The sequence below is a fragment of the Catharus ustulatus genome, chromosome Z (genome assembly GCF_009819885.2).
Source record: "Catharus ustulatus isolate bCatUst1 chromosome Z, bCatUst1.pri.v2, whole genome shotgun sequence".
Taxonomy (NCBI): Eukaryota; Metazoa; Chordata; class Aves; order Passeriformes; family Turdidae; genus Catharus; species Catharus ustulatus.
In genome coordinates, this window is record NC_046262.2 from 64681039 (window position 1) to 64705077 (window position 24039).

At 45.9% G+C, this 24039-nt stretch overlaps 1 protein-coding gene across 1 annotated transcript; it reads right to left on the reverse strand.

Annotated features, from left to right (window-relative positions):
• Window positions 1-233: 233 nt before the first annotated feature.
• Window positions 234-19004, reverse strand: NANS (N-acetylneuraminate synthase). The gene is made up of 6 exons (XM_033084707.2): window positions 18826-19004; window positions 17310-17525; window positions 14237-14336; window positions 13821-13975; window positions 3329-3595; window positions 234-2267 (listed from the first exon to the last, which is right to left on the reverse strand). The coding sequence occupies exons 1-6, from the start codon at window positions 18955-18957 to the stop codon at window positions 2058-2060; spliced, it is 1080 nt and encodes a 359-aa protein (XP_032940598.1). The 5' UTR covers window positions 18958-19004; the 3' UTR covers window positions 234-2057.
• Between the last annotated feature and the right edge of the window lie 5035 nt (window positions 19005-24039).

The following is a 24039-nucleotide window of genomic DNA, read 5'->3' on the forward strand; positions in this document are numbered from 1 at the left end:
AAAATCAAAGACTGGCATTGACTCTTGGAAAGGTCTCTGTGGAAGTTGGAGCTTCTGTGGACACATTTAATAGTCATTGTCTGGTCTCACACATGACAGAAACTGAGCTGGACTTCTGGGTGGCCCTGTTCTTCCCAGTGAGTGGAAGCATGGGAAAAAGCTGTGTACAGCCCCTAAGAGAGGATGAAATGCCTGCAGGGCTCACATGTGCAATAAAAACACCAGGACAGAGGTGCATTTGTAGCTCATTTATCTTTGTGCCCAATTTGCAAGGTTCACATAAAACTAGGAGACACAGCTTGCAAGTTTCTGTATAAGGACATTTGTGCATACAACAATACATTAATTAAAGTCCTGGGAATTTCTGTAGCCTTTGCTTACAGCAGTTTCCAGGACCAGCCCAGTTAAGAGTGAAAAACCACTGCTACTTGAAACTGGTCAGGTAATGTTACAGTGTTCAAATACTAAAGGCCCTGTATCACCAAAGCTGGCAAAGGCAAGGTCTGACCATAGGCTGAAATGCAGAAACAAGTAATTGTTTTATAAACTAAATTTATTTTTCAAATTTCAAATAAAAGAAAAATCTTTCAACAGTTGAGTAATTTTTAAATGTAAGGCAAGCATATTGCATCAGTCACAGCTCACATATGGTCAAGTATATGACTCAACCCCTGCTTCCCCATTTAAAGATATGAATACAGTTTCCTCAGAATAGCACAAGGGTAAACATTTTGAAAGTAAACAATTTATGGGTAGAAAACCATTCACCAACAAATTCAAGACACTTCACCAACTCATGACCAAAAAGTAGCAAGTTCCAAGTAACCATCAGTAGTACATGATTCCACCACAGAAAAAACGCAGATGAATTATTGCAAATAAGTTCTGTGCTAAGCAAGGTAATTGAAGAATGATGGTTTGCAGCTCCTGCTATATGGCTCCCTTCTGGTCAAATCGAAAAGCAGCAGATGATAGGAGTGGGATTGCATTTCTCACTTGAAAAGTGAGAAGTTGGGATGCAAAAGCAGAGCACACAAAAGGTGTATTGACATTCATGCTGAAGCACAATGGTGTGATGTAGTCAGGCAGTCAGCCTCAGCCATCAAACACCAGTGTTGAGAGAAAAACCCCAATGTGATTTGCTGGTTAGTTCAGGGGAAAAAAAAGCTGGCTCGAGCTTCACCAGCAGCATTTGGCTTCCTATCTGAGAAGTTGCCCCCTAGGTCCAGAGGCATCCAAATGCTCTGCAGAATGGACTTAATATTCCAGACTTCACTCAACTTGCAATCGATGCTTTTCACAATTTCTGAAGCATAGGTTAAGCTTCTTTTCACTGATTCATCTCAGATATGCTTTTCTTCCCTGCTCAATTTCTCTGGCTTGCCTTTTAACCTTTCAGTTCACAAGACTCTCTTGCTCCTTAAATGGAGCTTCCTTTTCTGATACTGTCTCTTGAAAACTCAGCTTTCTCAAGAAGCCCATTTTCCCACAGAATACAGATTCCTGCAACCCACTGCTTTATCATGACACTTTTAAGACCTTCATCTTAAAAAAAAATCCATCCAGGCTGCGTTTGTAGTTTTCTATTCAGTGTATGTAAACTTTCATTTATCTGTATTCAACTCCAACCAGAGTACCACTGTCATAAGGGTAAGGCAAATGGCAGAAAAGAAGAGGAATATCAAAAGATACAGGGCTAGAACAATTCAAAATGCAGACAAAATTCTCATGATTTACTGTATTCTAAACAGAAAAGGGAAGTTGGAAAGCAGCAGACTGTGGTCTTTTATTTGGCAAAACTCCAAATTAATCTAGGTTAGAGTGGAATGGAGAAGAAAGGATTATGGCATTTCCTAGGCATAATGCTATACAGTTTCTAATAAAATCTTCATAATTTATATCCCCTTGTTTCTGAAACTTCCTGCTAATGAGAACCTGAAAATTTTAATATGTTTGCACCCTCATAATTACACCCATTTCTTCTAATCTATCTAGCTGATATTCCCAAATATGTTGTGTGGTAGTACATTGAGAAATACGGAATGGAGTGCTTTGGTTTAGCACTTCACTTTTTTTACATGATTTTCTACTACTTGCTCAGTGATGGTTTCATCTTCTTCAATATTTTTTTTAACCTTCTGGCCCACCAGATCAAAGATGGATTCTGGGGGAAATCCCTTCGGCTCTCCCACCTTCACCGTCAGCATGTCAAGTGTCAATATCGCACCTTCAGGAATTGCCACCTTCGCCACTACTGACTTTCCCAGCTACAGGGGAAGGAGAAAAACACATTTATGTTAAATACATTACTAGCTTAGTATTACAAAAAAAGGATAAAAAATATTCTACAGTTATTTGAGAACAGGTTGTGCAGAACTGCCTTCTCCATTACTTATCCCAAATGAAGACTGATTAACAATGGTTACTTTCACTGTAACCAGGGTGCCAGGAACATCCAGATGTTTTTTGAAACTGGACAGTAACTCACTGGAATTTTTCAAAATCGCTATGGATGGAATCTGATTAGAATGACTGGTATTTTAGCTTAGTGTAAAAGCAGCTCATTTACAATCATAAGAAATATTACTCTTATTACTACTGCCAAGCATCTGGCATTGGTGAGGCCACACCTCAAGTCCTGTGTCCAGTTCTGGGCCCGTGACTACAAGGACACTGAAGTGCTGGAGAAGGGCCGGAGAAGGGCCACAAAGCTGGTGGAGGGCGTGGAGCACAAGTCCTGTGAGGAGTGCTGAGGGAGCTGGGGTTGTTTAGCCTGGAGAAAAGGAGGCTCAGATGTGACCTTATCACCCTCTACAACAGCCTGAAAGGAGTCTCTAGCCAGGTGGGGACCGGTTTCTTCTTCCAGGCAGCAAGTGACAGAATGAGAGGAAATGGCCTCAAGCAGTGCCAGGGAGGGGTTAGACTGGATATCAGGAAGAATTTCTTCTCTAAAAGGGTTATCAAGCACTCAAACAGCCTAGAACATGGAAGCAGTTGAGGCATGATCCCCAGAGTTGTTTAAAATGTGTAGACATGGCACTTAGCAACATACACTGGACTTGGCAATGTTAGGTTGGACTGAATGGCCACATGGGTCTTTTCCAATCTAAATGATTCCATGCTGCTACTCAACTTAGTTAACCACTGGATGATACATGAAGAACTCAATTATAATCAAAACTGCATTATGCAGTGTGAAATTTTTAAAGGACAGAGTAAGAAACACTATTGCAATAAACAATTTGCAAGCTATTTTTCCTGAATACAGAGTTATTAGCTGTAGGTCTAAATTAGCTGCAGTTTTACACAGACCAAAATCAAAACTTACCTTTTCATTGCAAGCCATTTCACAGGGCAAGAGTTGTTTGACTGGAGAACCCATTGCTTTTTCCACAGTACGGATGGCTTTCACTAACTCCGCCAGTTCATTTGGCTCCAGAGATGCTTGGTGGTCGCTTCCTTTCCATGTTTTGTCCAGAGTCACGTGGCGTTCCAGTACTTTAGCACCCATAGCAACAGCTGCCACTGAAATGGCTATGCCAGTTTCATGCCCCGAATAGCCAATGGGGATATCAGGAAAAGCTGACTGATATGCCTTGAATCACAACAGAGTTGGTCTGAATTACCAAGGTAGCAGTTTCAAAGACAAAGCAAATTAAACACTGATAACTGCAGTGGACAAATACTGTGCCATAAAACAAGCAGTTGGTTATGCAGAGAACGAAACTTTTTAAATTCAACAAGTCACACTGCATTACCAATCACCATGTTCCAAATTTCACTAATATTATCAATACTGACAAGAAAAAGGAAGCATGTTCTCTTCCACAACTTATATTTCACCTGTTAATGCATTTCCACTATTTAAGGTCTTCAAAGCAGGTATCAGTGTAACTGTAACTGTATCCAATTTTCATCCAAGAACCTAGTGGACTGGTTAAACTTAATCTGTATCCAAAACAGGTTTCTTCAACATTGTATTTAAAATCTGAAGCAATCTTTTAATCCATGCATAGAGAAGAGTGTCCTTGTTTGGAGGACAGGTGCCTGCCAAGAAAGGCAGGAGCCTCTCTTTGAAATGGAGAATGTAAACTCCCTCCTTCCAAATTATTACAATTTTGAAATCAAGCGGCTCTCAAGGAAAAATATGGGAATTAGGAATAACAGCTCTTTACTAGGGAAAGTAAAATAGAAATACAGTACTACAAAGAAAAAAACCCCAAACCCTGAAGAGTATAATGTGACACCCCACCAGGCAGGGTGTTGGTAGCAGTCCCATTAAATGGTGGCTTCAGTCCTCTTGCAGTGACAGATGTGGTTCAGTTGAAGCAGTGCTCCTGTACAAGGTGCAGTCTCCCTCTAAAGGTCCAGTGGTGATGTGGAGAAATCCGGTTTCCCTCTGGAGTCCAGTGGAGAAAGGGTTACCTTAGCGTCCCAAAACCTCTGTTTTTATCTTGGTAAGAAATGTTAGGCTCTTTTCTCTGGCTGGAGCAACTTCCAATGGGATGAAGTAATTTTATCAGTCCCACAGTGGGACTCAATGGGCCATTAGCAGAAAATAACTCCATGGAGGAAGGACGGGCTGTGAAAAGATAAAGAACAATGCTCCACCTGGTTTTAATGAATGGCCCATTAGCAGAATATCTGCCGTTGAGATAAGGATCACAGTTGGTGGATGGTAAGGGATATGATATATTCATTCAATGCCATGTTCTTTGGCCCAGGTATTGATAAGGCCGCTTTTGAAATGAGTCTCGTTGTCTGACTCAATTTTCTCACGGGTACTATGCCTCCAAAGGACCTGCTTCTCAAGGCCAGGATGGTGTTCCGGGCAGTGGAGTGAGGCACAGGGCAGGCCCCCAGCCATCTGGTGGTGGCTTCCACCACGGTCAGTACGTAGCGCTTGCCTTGGCGGGTTTGAGGCAGTGTGATGTAGTCAACCTGCCAGGTCTCCCCATACTCATATTTAGACCAACGTCCCCCATATCAGAGAGGCTTTACCTTCTTTAGCTTCGCTTGCTTGATGGCAGTGCATGTATCACAGTCATAGATAACTTGAGAGATACTGTCCATGGTTAGATTCACCTCTCGGTCTCCTGCCCACTTATATGTGGCGTCTCTGCTCTGATGACCTGAGGCATCATGGGCCCATCGAGCCAAGAACAACTCTCCCCTGTGTTGCCAATCTAAGTCTATTTGTGACACCTCTATCTTTGAGACCTGATCTACCTGCTTGTTGTGTTGGTGCTCCTCGTTAGCCTGACTGTTTAGAACATGGGCATTTACATGGCGAACTTTCACAGGTAGCTTCTCTACCCGGGTGGCAATGTCTTTCTATTCATCAGCAGCCCAGATTGCTTTTCCCCATGTTGCCAGTTTGTTTTATTTCACCTTTCCAGCCAACCCCACAGAGCATTGGCTACCATCCATTAATTAGTACAAAGGCTGAGCTTTGGCCACTTCTCTCTTTCAACAATGTCCAGGGCCAGCTGAACAGCTTTGAGTTCAGCAAGTTGACTTGATCCACCTTCTCCTTTGGTAGCTTGTGCAACTTGTGTGGGGCTCCATAAAGCTGCTTTCCACTTCCGGTTATCCCCACAATGCAGCAGGAGCCGTCCGTGAAAAGAGCGTAGCATGTTTCATCTGCTGGCAGTTGGTTATATGGTGGGGCTTCCTCAGCCTGGGTCACTTGTTCCTGCTCCTCTTCATCAGTGAGACCAAAATTTTCACATTCTGGCAAGCTCGTAATTATCTCCATAATCCCAGGGCAATTCAGGTTTCCAATATGGGCGCATTGTGTGATGAGGGCAATCCACTTGCTCCATGTGGCATCGGTGGCGTGGTGGATAGAGAGAACCTTTCCTTTTGAACATCTACCCCAGCACTGGTAGTCGGGTGCCAGGAGGAGTTGTGCTTCTGTGTCAATCACTTCTGAGGCAGCTTGGACTCCTTCACAGGCAGCCAAGATCTCCTTTTCTGTGGAAGTGTAATTGGTTTCGGACCCTTTATAGCTTCGCCTCCAAAATCCCAGAGGTCGCCCTTGAGTCTCCCCAGGCACCTTCTGCCCTTGTCCTGACTGGGCCAAGGGCTACTGCACGAGCAATCTCCTGCCTGATCTGGGCAAAGGTTTGCTGCTGCTCAGCACCCCAGTGGAAATCGTTCTTCTTGCGGTTGACTAGGTCGAGAGGGCTCACAATCTGACTGTACTCAGAAATGTGCATTCTCCAAAAGGCTATGGCACCTAGGAAAGCTTGTGTTTCCTTCTTGCTGGTTGGTGGAGACATCGTGGTGATGTTACTGATGACCTCAGTGGGGATTTGGCGCTGTCTATCTTGCCACTTCACTCCCAGGAACTGGATCTCTCGGCCTGGTCCTTTGACTTTGCTCTCTTTAATGGCAAAGCCGGCTCTCAGCAGAATCTGAACGATCTTCTCTCCTTTCTCAAATACCTCCATTATCGGGTTCCCCCACACAATGATGTCATCTATGTATTGTAAGTGTTCTGGAGGTTTACCCTTTTCCAGTGCAGCCTGGATTAGTCCATGGCAGATGGTGGGGCTGTGTTTCCACCCCTGGGGCAGACGATTCCAGGTGTACTGCACGCTCCTCCAGGTGAAAGCAAACTGAGGCCTGCACTCTGCTGCCAGGGGAATGGAGAAAAATGCGTTAGCAATGTCAATGGTGGCATACCACCTTGCTGCCTTGGACTCCAGCTCATACTGGAGTTCCAGCATGTCCGGTACAGCAGCGCTCGGCGGTGGAGTCACTTTGTTCAATGCATGATAGTCCACAGTCAATCCCCATTCTTCATCAGACTTGCGCATGGTCCAGATGGGGCTGTTGAAGGGTAAGTGGGTTTTACTGACACCCCTTGGCTCTCCAGCTAGCGGATCATCTTGTGGATGGGGATCACGGCTTCTCGATTTGTCCGGTACTGCCGGCGGTGAACTGTCGAGGTGGCAACTGGCACTTGTTGCTCTTCCACCTTCAGAAGTCCCACTGTAGATGGGTTTTCTGACAGTCCAGGCAAGGTGTTTAACTGCTTAATGCCCTCTACCACTACAGCAGCTATTCCAAAAGCCCACCTGAGTCTCTTTGTGTCTTTGTAATAGCCGTTCCTGAAAAGTCTATGCCTAAAATGCGTGGTGCCTCTGGACCAGTCACAATCGGATGTTTCTGCCACCCCTTCCCAGTCAGGCTCACCTCAGCCTCCAGCAAAGTCAATTCCTGTGATCCCCTCGTCACCCCAACAATGGAAACACGTTCTTCCCCCACATGTCCTGATGGTATCAGAGTATACTGTGAACCAGTATCAACTAATGCCCTATGGTTTTGTGGCTCTGATGTGCCAGGCCATCAGATCCACATCGTCCAATAGACCCTGTTACCCCATGCCTCTCCCTGGCTAGAGGCAGGGCCCCTCTAGCCCTGGGTATTATTTCTTTGCTGGGTGTACATAGTAGAGGTTCCTTCAAGGGGGTCTGACAGATTAGCCTCCCTTCTGTAATACCTTGCACCGTGATTATGGGAGGTTGAGGCTACCTTCCCTTTAGTAGAACTCCCTTGGTTAGTGTTTCCCTCCCTGAGTTGATGCACCCATGCTGCCAGGACAGAAGTGGCTCTCCCATCCCATTTTCCCATGTCTTCCCCACTGTCACACAAAAAGAACCACAGGTCAGCACGTGGGGTGTACCCTCTCTCCCTAGCTGGCGGGCGTTGGGCTCCAATTTTGGGGCCTGTTACTCGCACTGATCTTCCTCACCTCTTCCCTTATCTCCCTCATCTCCTCCTTAAACTCCTCTTTGAGTTCCTTAACCACAGCAGAGACATGAGCCTGCATTGGGCCATTGATCATGCTCTCAAAATTTCTGAGCTTGTTAGCAACAGAGCTCACTGTTTCTCGGTTGTTATCAGCATTAATCGTTGCAATGAAGGTGGCGTATTGAGATGGCCCCAGGTTTGCCAGATTCCACACAGCATCTGCCCTGTGCACTTGACCTTGTCAGGGTCATTGTCATGCTGTCCATCCCTCCCAAAGAGTACCTCCAGTACTGCCACTTCTCTCAGCTGTTGGATCCCTTCCTCAAGGGTCTTCCAGCGCATTCTGTGGTGGTGCTCCTGTATTCTCTGTCTGTGGACGAACCTCTCTCTCACACTCATTAAAAGCCGCTCCCAGAGGGAAATGGGGCCTGTCTCTCTTACAAATACCTCATCTACACCTGAGCTGGGTCAAAGGTCCCAAATTCCTTGCCTCAGTACCATCCAGTTGCACACCTGTACCCATAAGGTCCCAGACCCAAAGTAGCCAAGTTGTAAAGCCTCACGGCCCCATTGTACAATGCTTTTTTGTAGATTACGGAGACTTTCAAATGACAGGGACTTGGTGACTATCTCAACCTCTGGTTCCCCTGGTGGTTGTGAGGGCCCTCCTTGATTATCCTTACTGTCTAGGTGCTTTGTTTTCGATTTAGACTTTCTAGTTTCCACAACAGCGACTGCCACTAGCTGTGAGTGCATCTGTGGTTTACAGTAATTTCTCGACCATAAGGCGCACTGGACTATAAGGCGCACCCCCCAGGAGTTGGTAAATTTCACAACTTTGTAGATCATATAAGGCGCACCGCACTATAAGGTGCACTTTTTTTTTGCAGCAAAGATCCGCGCCGCACACAACAAAGTAACTAATTAGTAACGGAATTCCGCAATCGTGGAGTTTACTGGCATGTGCTCAAATTGGAAACATTTTAACAGATTGGTGTAGCCTTTAAATGCAGCCCCAACGCCCGCTCTGTGCGTGGGCCCTGGCACTCCCGCCCACCTCCGGCTGGCGAGGTGGGGCTTGGGGCGGCCGTGGCTGCCGCAGTTCAGGGTGGCCACAGTTCACACCTCGGGGTCACTGCAGTTCAGAGTGGCTCGGGGCTGCCCGTGGCTTGGGGCGGTGCAGCGCTGCCTGCTCCCTCTCTCCCTGTGCAGCTCCTGCTGGCCAGGGGCTACCCGCTCCCGCCCACCCTCGCGGCCGTAGCGCCACCCCCACCTCGCGGCTCGGCTCACTGCTCGTACTTCTTTTTTGCAGTGAGGAGCTGCGCCGCGTGCAACAAAGTAACAAATTACTGGCAGGTACACAGTTTACAAACATTTTTCACAGATTGGCATAGCGTTTAACTGCAGCCCCAGGTGCCCGCCCCGTGCTGCAGGCCCCAGCACTCCCGCCCGCCCCCGGCACCAGCTGGCGTGGTTCACAGCTCCTGGCTACCACCGCGCGGCCACGGGTCCCGGCTTCCCCTGCCCAGCAGCCGCAGTTGCCGCAGGCCCAGGCACTTCTGCCTGGCGCTGGCTGGTGCAGCTCGGCTTGCGGCTTGGCTGCCACGGCCGCTGGTAGCTCCTTTCCCCCACCCCCGGGCTGCGGCCGCCGGCGGCTCCTCGTTTTCCCCATGCCCAGGCCAGCGCCGCTGACGCCCGGTGGCTCCTCGTTCTCCCCGGGTCTGGGCCTCTGGGGACCCTCTGGCCACGGACCCTGGGATGGACATTGAGGATCCGCTGTGCTGGAGGTTGGAGAGGAAAAAAGAGACTCTGGGCCTGCCCAGGAACAGTGCCAGTGAATCTCTCAAAAGCAGGTTACTCCCAGTGCTGCTCTCCTCCCCCGCCTGCCCAACTGCTTCCTTCCCCTCACACACAGGCAGGTTGAAGGGACCGGGCACATGCCCGGTGTGCCCACCCCTCCCCTCTCCGAGTCCTCGGTACCACTCCCGGCCAGCCCCGGGCAATGTGCCGCAGTCCTGCCCTCCAGGGACAGGCAGCTCGCACCTCACAGGAGCTCATGGACATGCAGGTTCCTCCCATAGTGGGAGAGGCACCTGGAGAGACACTTTGCCCTCTCAGGAACGGGGTCCGCCCGCCCCGGGTCGTGTCACTTCCCCCGGTTCCTGCAAGGGCGGAGGCTTCTCCACGCAGTCCCTAGGGCCTGTAACCTCGCCGCCCTTGGGAATCCCCACAGACACGCACGGAGCTGGCGGAGGATGTCAGCCAGCATGTACTTACTGGCCACCTGGATCTCTCTAACAGTCCTACAAGTCTCCCCTAAAGCGGGGAGACATTAGGGTGAGATTTAGTGGCACTTGCACCAGAAGAAGAGTGGGAGTGATGTGTAGGGGAGATATATTCTCCCACAGTCACCTCTCCCCCTCCATCCCTGGCTGTCCTGTGTCTCCCCTTTCCCCCGCGCGTCTGGTCTGGCTGGGTTCAGCAGAGCAGGCTGTGGGCAGCCCGTCGGCGGAGGTTGTGTGAATGGAGGATCGGCCTGGTTGACTCCTCCTCCCCTGCAAGCGCCTCTATTTGAGCTTTACAAAGTTGAGGGCGAGCAGGCATCCGAGGTGAAGCGTGCACGTCGGCTGTGCCCCCCCCACCCAGCTCGGACAGGCGGACATTCGTACAGACAGACACACACACACTGCGTCCTGCCCTGTGCTGCGAGCAGGGGCAAGCCCGGAGGCGATCCTGGAGAACAACCTTTCCCTGTCGCTGCTGCCAGCTCCCGCAGGGCTGGATCCGGGGAGCTGCGCTGCGGAGCAAACTTCTCCCAAAGGACTGACCTCACCGGCCTGGTGCCTGCAGCTGGAGCTGGCCTCCGGCTTGGCAGGCAGGGGCCAGGTGTCTTGGAAAAAGTGCAGCCTGGGGGAAGACTGGCTGGACTGGGAGACCGGCCACTGGCCTTGCCCACCCCTGCCGGCTGCAGCCTCGTTGGCCTTGCCGGCCTCGCCTGCCCGTGCCGGCCATGCCCACTTGCTCTGCCTACCCTATCAGCCGTGGTCAGCCAGCCCCACCTGCCCCTATCAGCTATTGCCCCACCGGCCCCGGCACCGCAGCCCCGTGGGACCGCCCTCGGCTTCAGGGCGGTGCAGGGCGGGGCTGCCCTCAGCTCGGGGGCGGTGCGGTGCAGGGCCGCCTTCAGCTCGGGCCGCCCACAGCTCGGGGCAGGGCCGGCCTCGGCTCGTGGCTGCCCGTGGCTCGGGGCCGGCCTCGGCTCGTGGCCGCCTGTAGCTCAAGGCCGCCCTCGGCTCGGGGGTGGCTCAGGGCCACCTGCTCCCTCCCTCCCCACGCGGCTCCTGTTGGCTGGGGGCTGCCCGGTCCCGCTCCCCCTCGCGTCTCGCCTCATGGCTCGCACTTCCGGGTTGGCAAATTTCGCAACTTTGTACATTATATAAGGCGCACCGGACTATAAGGCGCACTTCCGGGCTCGGGGGAAAATTTTAGTCAAAAGGGTGCGCCTCATAGTCGTGAAATTACTGTAGTTGGAACCTGGACAGACGTAAAGTTTGTAGGTACCACTGCAACATCATTGGATTCTCCCTTTTTAGAGCAGAGGGAAGGTTTCTCACCAGCTGGGGAAAGGTACTCCTTCAGCATCTGGCCCATCTCACCTATGTCCTTCACTAGAACTCCTACCCACTCCAGGTGGTTCCTTTCTGAGGTGGGTTGTGGGGCAGGGTCAGGCTCTGGGGCAGCACTCCTATTTTCTGGGGCAGGGTCAATGTCTGCAGAACCATCCCTATTTCCTGGAGCAGGTATCAGGGTTGTTATCCAGCTCAATCCCCCCTTATCTCTAAATGTTACATAGAACACGCATATCAGTAACACCAGCCACTGTATGATATCACTAGCATTTAGAGGACATTCGAATCCTTCAAAACCTGGTGGGGTAAACCAAAAAATCTGGGTGAAGGGTTGGAAGAAAATTTCCCCTGGTGTCATTCCCTCACAGTAGGTACCATTATTAAAGTAACCCCAAAAACATACAGTGAGTGTGTGATAGCCCTGAATCCATGTACCTGCCTTCCAAAGGAAGTTAAAAATCCATGAATTCCTCACCTTATTAACCCATAGAGCAAACTGGGTAACAGCCACAGTAACCTTAGTTATAGGGCCCATGTTTAGATAAGGGCTTGCAAATGGGAGAAATACAACCACAACCATGTGCTACCCAAACCAGGGTAAACTAGACAACATATTGCCACCTAATGAGGTTACTTTATCAGCACACAAAAAATTAGGTTACTCAAGAACTGTTATTCCTTTTGTCTCTTGATGCCCTCGAGCCTCACATTGGGTGCCAAAATCTGTCCTAGTTTGGGGGATAGGTGTCTGCTAAGAAAGACAGGAGCCTTTCTTTGAAATGGAGAATGTAAAGCCCCTCCCTCCGAATTATTATAATTTTGAAATTAGGCAGCTCTCGGGCAAAGATATGGGAATTAGGAATAACAGCTCTTTACTAGGGAAAGTAAAATAGAAATACAGTACTACAAAGAAAATATCCCAAACCCTGACAAAGTCAGAGTACAACCTGACACCCCGTCAGGCAGGGTGTTGGCAGCAGTCCCATTAAATGGTGGCTGCAGTCCTCCTGGAGTGACAGATGTGGTTCAGTTGAAGCAGCGGTCCTGGGGAGGGGTGCAGTTTCCCTCTGGAGGTCCAGTGGAGAAAGGGTTACCTTAGTGTCCCCAAAACCTCTGTTTTTATCTTGGTAAGAAATGTTGGGCTCTTCCCCCTGGCTGGAGCAACTTCCAATGGGATAAAGTACAATAATTTCACGAGAATAAGGTGCACCAGAGTATAACGTGCACCTCCGGGTGTCGGCAATTTCCCGCACTTTGTCAATATATAAGGCGCACCGGTGTATAAGGCGCACTTATTTTTTTCTGCAGCGAGGAACTGCCATCAGCTCCCCCCCCGTGGTTGCTGGCTGTGGTGCCACCGCCCCACTGGCCCCAGCCCCCACCGGCTCCTGCTCCCGCCAGCCCTGGCCCCTGCCGGCCGCGGTCCCCGCTGGGACCGGTCGCCATCCCTGCCGGCTGTGGCCTCACCATCTCCCTCCGCGGTTCTCGCTTCCAGGTTGGCAAACTTCTGAAGTTTGTCCATATATAAGGTGCACCAGCATATAAGGCGCACTTCCAGTTTTGGATCAAAACTTCAGTCAAAAAGGTGCACCTTGTACGCATGAAATTATGGTAATTTTATTGGTCACACAGTGGGACTCAATGGGCCATTAGCAGAAAATAACTCCCTGGAGGAAGGATGGGTTGTGAAAAGATAAAGAACAATGCCCCGCCTCAAAATGCCCTGCAGAACATCTCCCATGGAGATAAGGATCACTGCCCCTACCCTCAAAAGATGGTGATAGAATAGATACCTTTTATCACACCCTGTATTGTAAGCCAAGACAAAGAGTCACCAAATCCTCAAGGCACTTAAATGCAGCCATGTATCATTGTATAAAAAATAATATACTATGTGTGCATAGGTCTGAGGTAGTTCTTGAACACTGGTCAGTTTGGGAAAACTTTCTTACATCAATATTTGGCATATCCAAGTAATATTTTAAATGAAGGAAACTATAGTAGGGTCTAATAAATTTTCTTCATTGCTCTGATAGTCACATGAAGCTTTGTAAACAAAGTTTCTGGTCTAGTTCCCTATTTAGAATTACATTCTCACTTCAAGCACCTTCTTAACGGTAACAGTCTACATGATTTTTCTCAGCACTATAAACCACAGGATTAACCTGTTAACCATGTTTTCCTCTGTTGAACTGAGAATACTCCAGCAATATCTTTTATCATATTCCTCAACGGTGAGTTCTGCTAAAAGAAGATCCCTGGATCCTTTTACTTCAGTGCCTGCATTGTGAATTAGAGGAACATGGCGCATCCTGTAACTTCTCAGAAGCGAATTCCAGCGCACCTTAAGACCTGGAAGTGTATCTCAGTAAAAGGAGACAGACCACCTGTGCTCCCACAGCCACAGCATGCTCTGGGTTACTCACTGACCGATATGACACGGAGATTGACATCCTCTGGCTGAAGTGGGTATGCACTGGTGCACTGCAGGAAGCAGAAGTTTGGATTGATGGGCTTCACAATCTGATATACCTGATGCATTGTGTTCATTGACTGCATCCCGCTGGAAATCACCATTGGGCGACCTAGCCATTAGAAAGCATGCACAAGTTTTGTCCTAGGTCTACAAGACAGCTACACAAGATTAAATTAAATTCTTTACGTAAATTAATTCTGTAAAACTAGAAAAGAATGCTGGGTAAAACTTTTTTTTTCAAAGTCTGAAGGTGAGTTTCTTTTAAGGAAACTTCAGAATTTTTCCCAAAAATCAACTGGAGGAAAAATCTAATAACTGAGCTACTGAGAAACTGCGATGTTCACCAAAATGGCTCAAAGAAAATGCTTACCTTTCTTAGCAGTCTTTTCCAAATATGGAAAATTATTTGTATCTCCTGATCCTACTTTGAAAAATGGAACATCCAGTTCATGTAGAAATTCCACAGCCATCTACAAGGCAAAGAAATGACTGTGTTTTAACACTGCACTTCAGCTGGACCAAGGGATAAAGAACTGTTGTGCTTGGAAATAAACAACCCTTTAACACAGCAAACTCAAAGCTTAACCACTGCTCCTGAAGCAACATTTGCTATCCTGACAATATCAGTTTCTGATTTCCTTTCAGATGGACTATAATTATGATGCCTTCTTTCATACTTCTATTTTATTTTGACTTTGATAGCTGTCTCAAGGCATTCTCTCATCTCCCACTAGTCTCCCTCTGGTCACACCAGCTGTACATTCTGCTGCTCAGTACAAGTGAGCTCCACCTCAGCTTAAAGACAAACTGGTATTCCTGTTTTTTTCTCTCTTTTTTAAAACACTGCCAGAGAGAGCAACTACCTGCAGATGGAAGCCTGCCCGTTGAAGAACAAATGTGCTACAAGCATGCACACAGTTGTCCTGCCACATATGTCTTGCAGGTCAGAAATATTAAGCCAGAGTGTTTAAAACTTGTATGAGCATATTAAATAAGCACCAGGAAAAAAAACCCCCAAGAGTGCCCAAAAAGGGAAATCCAAAATGAGTTTGATTTAGGAGAGATACTAGACAATAAAATATGCCAAAGCATAGACTGCAAAACTATTTATTTAAATGCCAATTATACTCTGTCTAACATTATGAATTAAAGAATTATTAGAGGCTTTCTGAAAATTGGGATTACATCAATAAGTAGCCTTTTAAAAATTAGTACTTTATTGGAAGAAAATTTAAATTCTGAATCTATCACAGGCAACAGGTATTTAAAACCTCCATCCATATCTGGGGAAAATAATGAAATAGTTACCTTTGTCCCCTGTCAACCTCCCACAAACACTTTTAATTTCTTCAGCTCTTTCCTTGCTGCAGTTAAATTTACTCAGTCCCAGAGAAAGAATGCTAATGTCCACAAAGATAATCACATCTTATTTGGTCTCATTTTTCTATCATCAGTATGATGGAGATTCAATTTCTTGTACCTGCAATTATTACATCTCTCTATTCACTATTTAATATAGTTTATTCAGAAGCATTGTGCATAAAGACAATAAGTGTTCTATATTAAAACAGATCTTATCTCAGGAGATGGCAAAAAATTAAATATGATAGGTAGACTCTGTATCTAAGGCCACTCTTCATTAGGTAAGTATCTCTAGAAAATTAGTGGCTCTTCTTTAAGAGATTCAAGAACCAGGAAGCAATTTCAAATAACAGAAATTACACTAAAGGGAGTGGTTCAATGAGATCCTGCTTTGTCTCCAGTACACACAGGAACAGAATAGATAAAGAAGTTATTCATAGCCTTTGTATTTATTTCACACACCATTTCAATAATTTCCTCCTACAGTTAAACACACAGTTTAACCTCTTTGACACAACTGGATTTCTGGAGATTATGTTGAATTTACAGAAGTTAATGTATTCTCAAAGAGTTTTTTCTCAACTGATGCAATATTTTCCTTGAGTTCCAAACCTGTGTCTTGCAGACATGCCGCCAGAAATCTTAGGAGCTGTGTAATGTAATTACTGCTCAAACAGAAGGCACCAACATGTATCAGTTCTGTTAATTAGCTGATAAAGCCACATACAAAAGAGCATAGCAGAGAAAAAGAGGGAACTCAACAGCAGAAAGTGATCTTAGCTGCTGCCTATAAAAGATATTGTGTGTTGCATTACAGCCATTAGAAACCAGAGGTTTTAACATTAAAGAAGGAAGGGGGGTTTCTTCCTCTTCCCAAAGGCACGTGGGTCTTTACGATCCCAGATATAGAAGTCCAAGACTCCATTCTTAAAGGAGCGCATGTTTTTCAGCAGGTCTTCTAGATGTGAAGACAGCAATAGAAGAAACATCACTACACTCCTTTCACAGATCTATTCCTAAACTCTTGGCACTGAGCTATTGCTATATACACAAAATATTTTTGTCTATCATTAGATGAAGAACAAATTTTAACATATAAGAATAATACTGACATATCAGCAATTGTCTCTGCAAGAGTGAGACACTGAATAGATTGCCTTAAAACATTAAGTGAACCACAACCTTTCCTATCCTGGATATGTCTACTTGCAGAAAGCCAAGGACATTGCTCTGCTGGCCATATGCAAGAATGGCTGGCTTACTTCTGGTAGGGTCTCTTTTAGTTTGGTTCTGTTTATTTTCTATGCCACAAGGAAAATCTCAACAGTATAGATCTCTCATCTATACTGAAGTTCAAGTGTTACCTGACCTTTACAGCTTACACATTTCAACTGTATGTTGCATTTGTTAATACTGTCACTACCAACATTCTAAGGCAAGCAACGTGCAACAGCTACACGTATACATGTCTTAAGGGGGAACAGCAGCAGCAGTTTTGTGGAGTTGTGAGGTTGGTGACTGACTGTTGAAGAGCCCACTGGCAAAATCAGTAAATGATTCAGCAGCAACAGGCCAAGGTGCTGAGTCCCTCCATGAGATTAGTAAAAGAAATAGGGGCATAAACACTTCTGCTGCTTAGAAACACCACAGGGGGCTAGTAAACAACAAGGAGGGAGGAAAAAAGAGGGAAATAACAGGGATTAGATCAAGAGAAGAATCTGGTTTAACTACAGAAGAAAGTTTGATATGCTTGAAACCAACACACCAGACAACACCAGAGAGCAGACTGACTGCTATCTTCATCTATACTCTCAAAGCCTCAATTGTTTAGGAAGGTAAAAATGAAGCCTTGTCCCTAATACTACTAACTGTGTATAAGCATCTCAACACATGTGGCGAATCTTCCAAAATATTCCGCCAACCACTGGAAAGACACAGGTGAACTGGCAAATTACTCTAGGGCTCTCCGTTAGAAACTGACTGTCCACATATTCTTTTTATGTAAGAACTGTCACACCTAAGTAATACCCAACAGACACAACAACCAGACTCCCCTTGTTATTCCAGTATGGTTTACATACCTCATCCATGCCAGAAGCTGTGAAGAAAATGCCAATCTCCTCTGCATACTTCTTTAGCTCTCTATATTGGTCATGACTGAACTCCAAGTGGCGCTTGTGTTCCCCGTAGGTCTTTCCCCAGGAGTGTTTAGAAGTGTAGGGTCTTTCTAATGCTTTCTTGTTGAATTTGTACTCCAGTTCACTCTTTTGGAACTTAGCGCAGTCTGCTCCGCAGTCCTGCAAAACACGTTTGTGCACACTGAGTGGAAGTGCAAGTGGAACTGCACTCAACCTAACTCTGAATGCAAGGAGTGAATAACTGATGTGCTCATCTATTGTGGAGTTTTCACATTATCATCACAGCAATCACAGAAATGGTAGCAAACACAGTGACTGTGGACCTACACACAAACAAACCATTCTATTTCAATGTCTTGATACACTTAGAAGAGCAGCAGCTGAGAGAAGTCATATTAAACCTACAAAACGACTTAGCTATGCATGCTGCTTATTCAAAGAGTTGACTTCTGTGGTGTTTTTCCCAGATTAGCTGTCACTGGTAATTTTACATTAAAAAATGACACGGGATTCTGTGTAACAAGAAGTATGAATCTGAAATTCATAGAATCATCAAAGTTGGAAGAAACTTTTAAGATTATGCATCCAACTATCCACCCAGCATCACTGGATATCCCTAGATCACATCACCAACACCAGACACCTCTTGAACACCTCAAGGAATTTGAAGTCACACAGTGAAGACATATCCTCATTAGAGGAGCCTCCACTTACCCCCAAACACAGAACTGAATACACCATGCTCCACGCTGATGTGCCATTTTCTATCCAATGGATATAGCATCAAATTTGAAAGCAGCCTGGCTGTCTTGCTAGATGACACAAGCTCTACGGCAACAAAGCCCTAATGCCAATTAAGTAAAACTGGAGGTTCATTAGAGATGGTTCAGCAGCTGTCTCATAGTTCCTAAATTCCCTGTGAGCTCATGCCTCACCTGCGGGGCTGCAGCCATGACACAAGGTCACAGGAATGAATTAGTTGGAAAAGACCTCTGAGATCACGGAAGGCTTGAGCTGACTGAACATCACCAAGTGCCACGTCCAGTCTTCCCTTGAACACACCTCCAGGGACAGCGACTCCACCACCTCCCTGGGTAGCCCATTCCGATGCGAGGAAATTCTGCCTAAAGTCCAGCCTTACCCACTCCTGGCACAGCCTGAGGCCATGCCCTCTCATCCTGTCACCAGTCGCCTCACAGAACAGGCCGATCCCCACCTGGCTACAAGCTCCTCTCAGGCAGCTGTAGACAGTGGTAAGGTTACTCCTGAGCCTCCTCTTCTCCAGGCTGAACAACCCCAGCTTCCTCAGCTGCTCCTTAAAGGACAAGCGCTCCAGACCCTTCATCAAAGTCAAACGCTACGGTCTCCCTGCAAACAATCTGTGTTTGGAATAAACCTTCCCGCGCGTCCCCCGGCCGCACCCCGGCGCTCTCGCTCCCCGGCCTCCCCCCGCGCGCACCTTGGCCATACGGATCATACGCTTGGCGATGTCCAGGTCGCCCTGGTGATTCTGCCCGATCTCGGCGATGATGAAGCAGGGCTGGTCGCCACCGATGCGCCGCCCGGGACACAGCTCGAACTCGCGAGCCATGGTGAGATGGCGCCACGACCACGACCCGCCCGCGACTGCGCCGCCGCTCCCAGCTCCGCCCGCCCCCTCCCAGCCGAAGCCAATCGGCAGCGCCGCTCCCGGCCCCGCCCCCTCCCAGCCGCAGGGACACCCGCCGGCCGGCAGGGGGCGCTGCGGCATCGAGCTCTCAGGGAGCGGGGCGGTGCGGAGGGACAAGGGCGGTACCGCTACGGCAGCGCCTGCCCGGGAAACACGCGCCAGCTGGGTGCTCCACCCAGGAGACCCTGAAAAATTTCCAGGGATGGTGACTCCACAACCTCCCAGGGAAACGTATTCCAACGCCTAACCACCATGAGAGTGACATTTTTTTTCCCCTGATATCTAATCTGAATCTTCCCCGCTTCAAGGCCATCCCTCTTGGCCTCTCATTGCAGGCACGGCAGGAGACACCGACCCCCACCACACTGCGTTCTCCTTTCAGGATTTGTAGAGACTTGGTTCAGACAAAACTCTCCACGATACATGGAAATAAAGGATAAAATGTGAAACAATTGCTGAGGCCACTTCTGAGATAATTTTACTCCAAAATCCTTCTCTGACTGATGTGCAGATACACTTGGGATATTCTGGGCCTATCTGTGAAGGGTTTAATGGACCTGAAAATCAGTAATTTCAATTGATAGTTGCCTGAGGCTGTTTCACAGACAAAGTTTTCTGATAACAGAACTCACACGAACCATTTCTGGTCAATTACTTTGACTAAAGCCACAGGTGGATACAAATGCAGGCATAGCTTTTTTAGGGGTGCTGAACAAATCTTACAGAAAGAGATATGACTAAAATACAACCCCTATAACAAAGGTTTCATTTATGCAATGGGTAGTATACATAGTTAATGTTTTTACGAAAATTTTCCCAAGAAAAACCAGAAGGTTGAAACCATAGTGCGGGTATTACTGATATACTCCATTTGGGCTGTAACAGTATAATTTCAGGAATTACATAGCATTCAAAGCCATGCTGTAGTCTGTTGAACTTTAGGATACTAAAAATTAACTAACAATGTGTGAAAATGCATGCAATATTGGCTATGCAGAACAATTTGTGAATGTAATCTTAATACTGCATGCATACAAACTCTGAGAATAATTATAATGACGTTTACCCCAAAAGCTCGCTGATTGAAAAAGCAGCTCATTAAGCATTTCTTAATTGTAGTATTTGAAGCAAGCATCTAATGTGCTACATCTCACTGAATTTTAGTTTATATTTCACTATACCACCAACCCCATGAGACATTGCTCCAACTAAACTACATGGCATGAGGCCAAAAACCCAGCTTATTCTTGTAGTTCCTTAGGTGCTCTAGGTACTTCCTGCACAAACATTTACCACCAGCTCCACAGAACAGACACACCCTTCTTTCCTGGTGCAAGTTCCTTGTTCAATCATCAGGTAAAGAAGCAGGAAAAAAATGCCTCCAGAACTCAAGCTATTAACTTCTGGAATAATTTTGCAATGACACTTTGCAAATTATAGCCTAAAAATGACAGAAGATTGAGTCCCCTTGCTTTAATTATTCAGTATTAAAGCAGCAGAATTGAAGGTAAGATGATATGCAGTGATATATATATATATATATATATATATATGCATATATTTCTAATGTAAGCCATGAAAGTAAGAAACAAATAATAATAGTACAGAAACTGTGAACTATTCCAACCCATGCAGTTTTACACTCCCTAACACTTCCTAATGAAGATCTGGCCACAGCAATTCCAACTTTATATTCTGTGAAACTCTGTGTTCCTGTGTGGTATCTAAAACCCCAGTTCTGTTGCAGGTTTGTCTTCTATTTCAGTGGAGAGCCACCTCACACTGGGGATTTAATGGATGTATTTATGGACAATAATGAGAAGCATACATAGAATACAATGGGATGCTTCCAGCTGGAAGGGATCTACCATGATTGTTTAGTGCAATTGCTTGACCATTTCAGGCTGGTTGGTGTGATGGTTGTCACACTGATAGTTACCACACTAGGCAAAACTGAATTTATGTGCAGTAATGCTTTATTCAGGAATTACAGAGCTTGAGACAAACAAGTGCATGTAGTTCTTACACTCAGACACAGACTTCTATATGGCCCTAAAACTTGACTGGCATGATAAAAGACATTTGAAGATTCTTGTTCTTTGAAACAATTTATGTGCTTGCAGGTTTGACATAGTTTTAAGGAAGAAAATTCCATTATGATCCAGTGATGACAACTATTTGTCAGCAGCAATTCTTTTCAAATACCAATATTTAGTACATTTCAAAAATGCTTGAGTTTATCAGTGAATTTTAATTCTCTGGTCTCCTTTCCTGGGTGATATACTCTGTAATTCTGGGGGTGTTAACTTCCCATGGCCACATAATTTATTTGTCTTATTCATAAATAGTGCATAAAGTACATGCACTTGTTGTTTGATTGCTTCCTTGTCCTCTATGCTATGTCTAAAGCAGTGTTCTCATCACTGAAGGTTATAATTCCTCAAGAACCAGGAGCTGACTGCCAGTGAGATGTTTATAGATGTTTTTAGCCTGTGCACATATTTTTAAGGTCTCTGGTATTATCCCACACTTAAACTCTACATCATAACAAAAGACACCTGGTACCCAGCTTCAGTTTGCACTTCAGTAAATTCATTCTAATAACTAATAACAAACCTAACAGCCCACCAGTTCTTGTGGCCTTTCAATGCTAGCATTAGTTTTCTTACTAGAAATGACAGTATAGTTTTTCTGTTGGACCATCCAGACAACAGGGATCAGCAGTACATCTCCTTGTGGTGACAGCAAGAACTTGATTTCTGCAGATTTTCTTTATTTTAGCCCAACATCTGAATTTTGGTTTCCACACAAGTTCTGACAAACTAAGAAGACCAGTATATTTCCCTTTTGCTCAGACAAACTCTCTCATCCAACTTTGAGAGCAAGCCTGTGTGCTGTGAATGAGTCCAGATGTGCTAACAGTTCAGTAAATTACAGTAATGGACTGACTTGTCCTTTCACCACATCTTGTGGAGTTTAAGTAACTGTTTAAACAACTTCCACAGGAAGAAGACAGAGATGGAGATTTCATACAATATTTGGGAGGGGTGGCTGGAGTGATGTGAATGAGACAACTCTTACTGACAAGCACTGAGGGTTGCAGAGGCAGGAAGGGATTCAGAAGGTAAAAGATACAAGAAGCTAGGGAAGACTGACAGAATTAAATGGTACTGGCTGATACTGGCCAGTGGATTGCTGAGAATGCTGTGAAACCCAACAATCTGAGGAGCATAAGAAGCTGGACTGAAAGTTGGGCAACAAGGGAACTTGAAGGATACTGGTTTGATGAGAAATGCTGCTGGAAATAGCAGCTGAGGGGACTGAGTCATGAAACTCAGCCTTTTCCTAGTGCTATGAGTAATATGAGACAAATGGGGCTATAAATAAGGGGTCTGCATGAGAAGAATGCAGATGATGTTAAACATCATCCTTTTTCCTCTAAAAATCACTATTGAAGGACTGTGATCCGTTAGAACACATTCAAAATTGGTAAAGATTTAGAATTTAACTGGAGGCCTCCAATCAGTAAATTTTCTCCCTCCTGCACAAATGTCTTCTCTCTTCTAGTTATTTCCTGAGCTGAAGGAACAGAGATCTCTATGTTCCAACCCTGTGTGTATCACTGGAGTACAATGGCTTGCAATTTTTGACTTGACAACACACATGATTAGGGCTATGACACAAAGCACATGTTTAGGGCTGTACAACCCTCAAATGATAGCAGCTGCTACTTTTAAGATTTCTCAGTCATAATTTTCACCTCTTTCAGCATAGCATCCCCTTCAAGTGCTGTCTTGCTCCAGACTGTACCAGATACAGTGGAGGTGACTGTCCTAGTCTATATATCCTGTGTTTTTCCAGACACCAGGGAGCTTTAGGGAAAAGAAAGCTGGTCCCTAAATCAGCCAGTTCTGATTCACTGTTTTTTGCTGGATGATACTGCTCTAATCACTAAAATAAGCTTTTCACATCTAATTGGCAAACTGAATTCCTATAGCTGGTTTATTCAAGGCCTTATTGTTTAGTTTACAGATCTGTTGAATTCTTGCAGCTACAAATCAGTACGAGAAATGTGCTGAACTAACACAATACCTATATAAAATATCTGGTCTTCAGCATCTTTGAATTGGCATCTGGAATAAGTAGACACCATCCACTCTAATCTGGTTGTACTTCAGTTCTACTCTGTAGGAACAGAGGAGGGAGAAAAATGCACTCTGTAAATTGAGGGCAGATAGGGAGAGGACTAATACTCTCACTTTTCTGAAGGGTGTGTAAATGTAAATTATTACTTTAAGAAGCCTCCACACAATTGTAAAAGGCATGAGGGAAAGCTACAGGACAGAAATAATGCGTCTGTTGTCAGAGGAACAGTTGAAAAGTGTGTGATGCAGAAACCCGTGACACACAAACCAGTGAGAATAAACAGCATGTTTGTTTGTCAGCTTAACTCGGGGTTGTCAGCCCTATTTCAGTGGGGCTGTAGGAGTGCCAGTCTACATCTCAGCCTCCTGGCCTGTCTGGCTGACATTGCTCATCATTGACCTGCTCACCAATACAATCTGTGGGCTGAGGTCATAGCCAAACCCATTCCCAGCTGGTTTGTACATGCCAGTCACAAGTTCCTACTGCAAGAGGCACATCTTTCATCTGGATCAGTTTCCTCCAGCAGATCAGAGTCTAGGTGTGCTCTTGCAAGGAAATAGATCTCTAACACTTGCAAGCATCAGAAAGAAAACTGAACTCTAGAAAAATAAGATTCACATAGATACTACTACTGCCTTGATTACCCAGGAAAAAAAAAGTCAAGGTAATAGATTTTTTGATAAGGCAGCTGAGTACTCTCTATGTGTTCAGAATGTAGATTACTGTGACACTTTTTCCACCTTTGACAGGGGAAAGTGGTCCAATACCTCACCTTCTGGATGGAATTCAGTCATAAACCTGTTGCTGGTTTAGGAGGGAAATGAGAAAATCTTGGCAGATCCAAGAGCTTCAAAAGAG

Coding starts and splice junctions, on each gene's coding strand:
- NANS (XM_033084707.2), bottom strand. CDS start 18,957: ATGGCTCGCGAGTTCGAGCTGTGTCCCGGGCGGCGCATCGGTGGCGAC. Junction 3,596..13,820: donor TCAATCTCCGTGTCATATCG/GTCAGTGAGTAA, acceptor TTGTGATTCAAG/GCATATCAGTCAGCTTTTCC. Junction 2,268..3,328: donor AAATGGCTTGCAATGAAAAG/GTAAGTTTTGAT, acceptor CTTCCCCTGTAG/CTGGGAAAGTCAGTAGTGGC.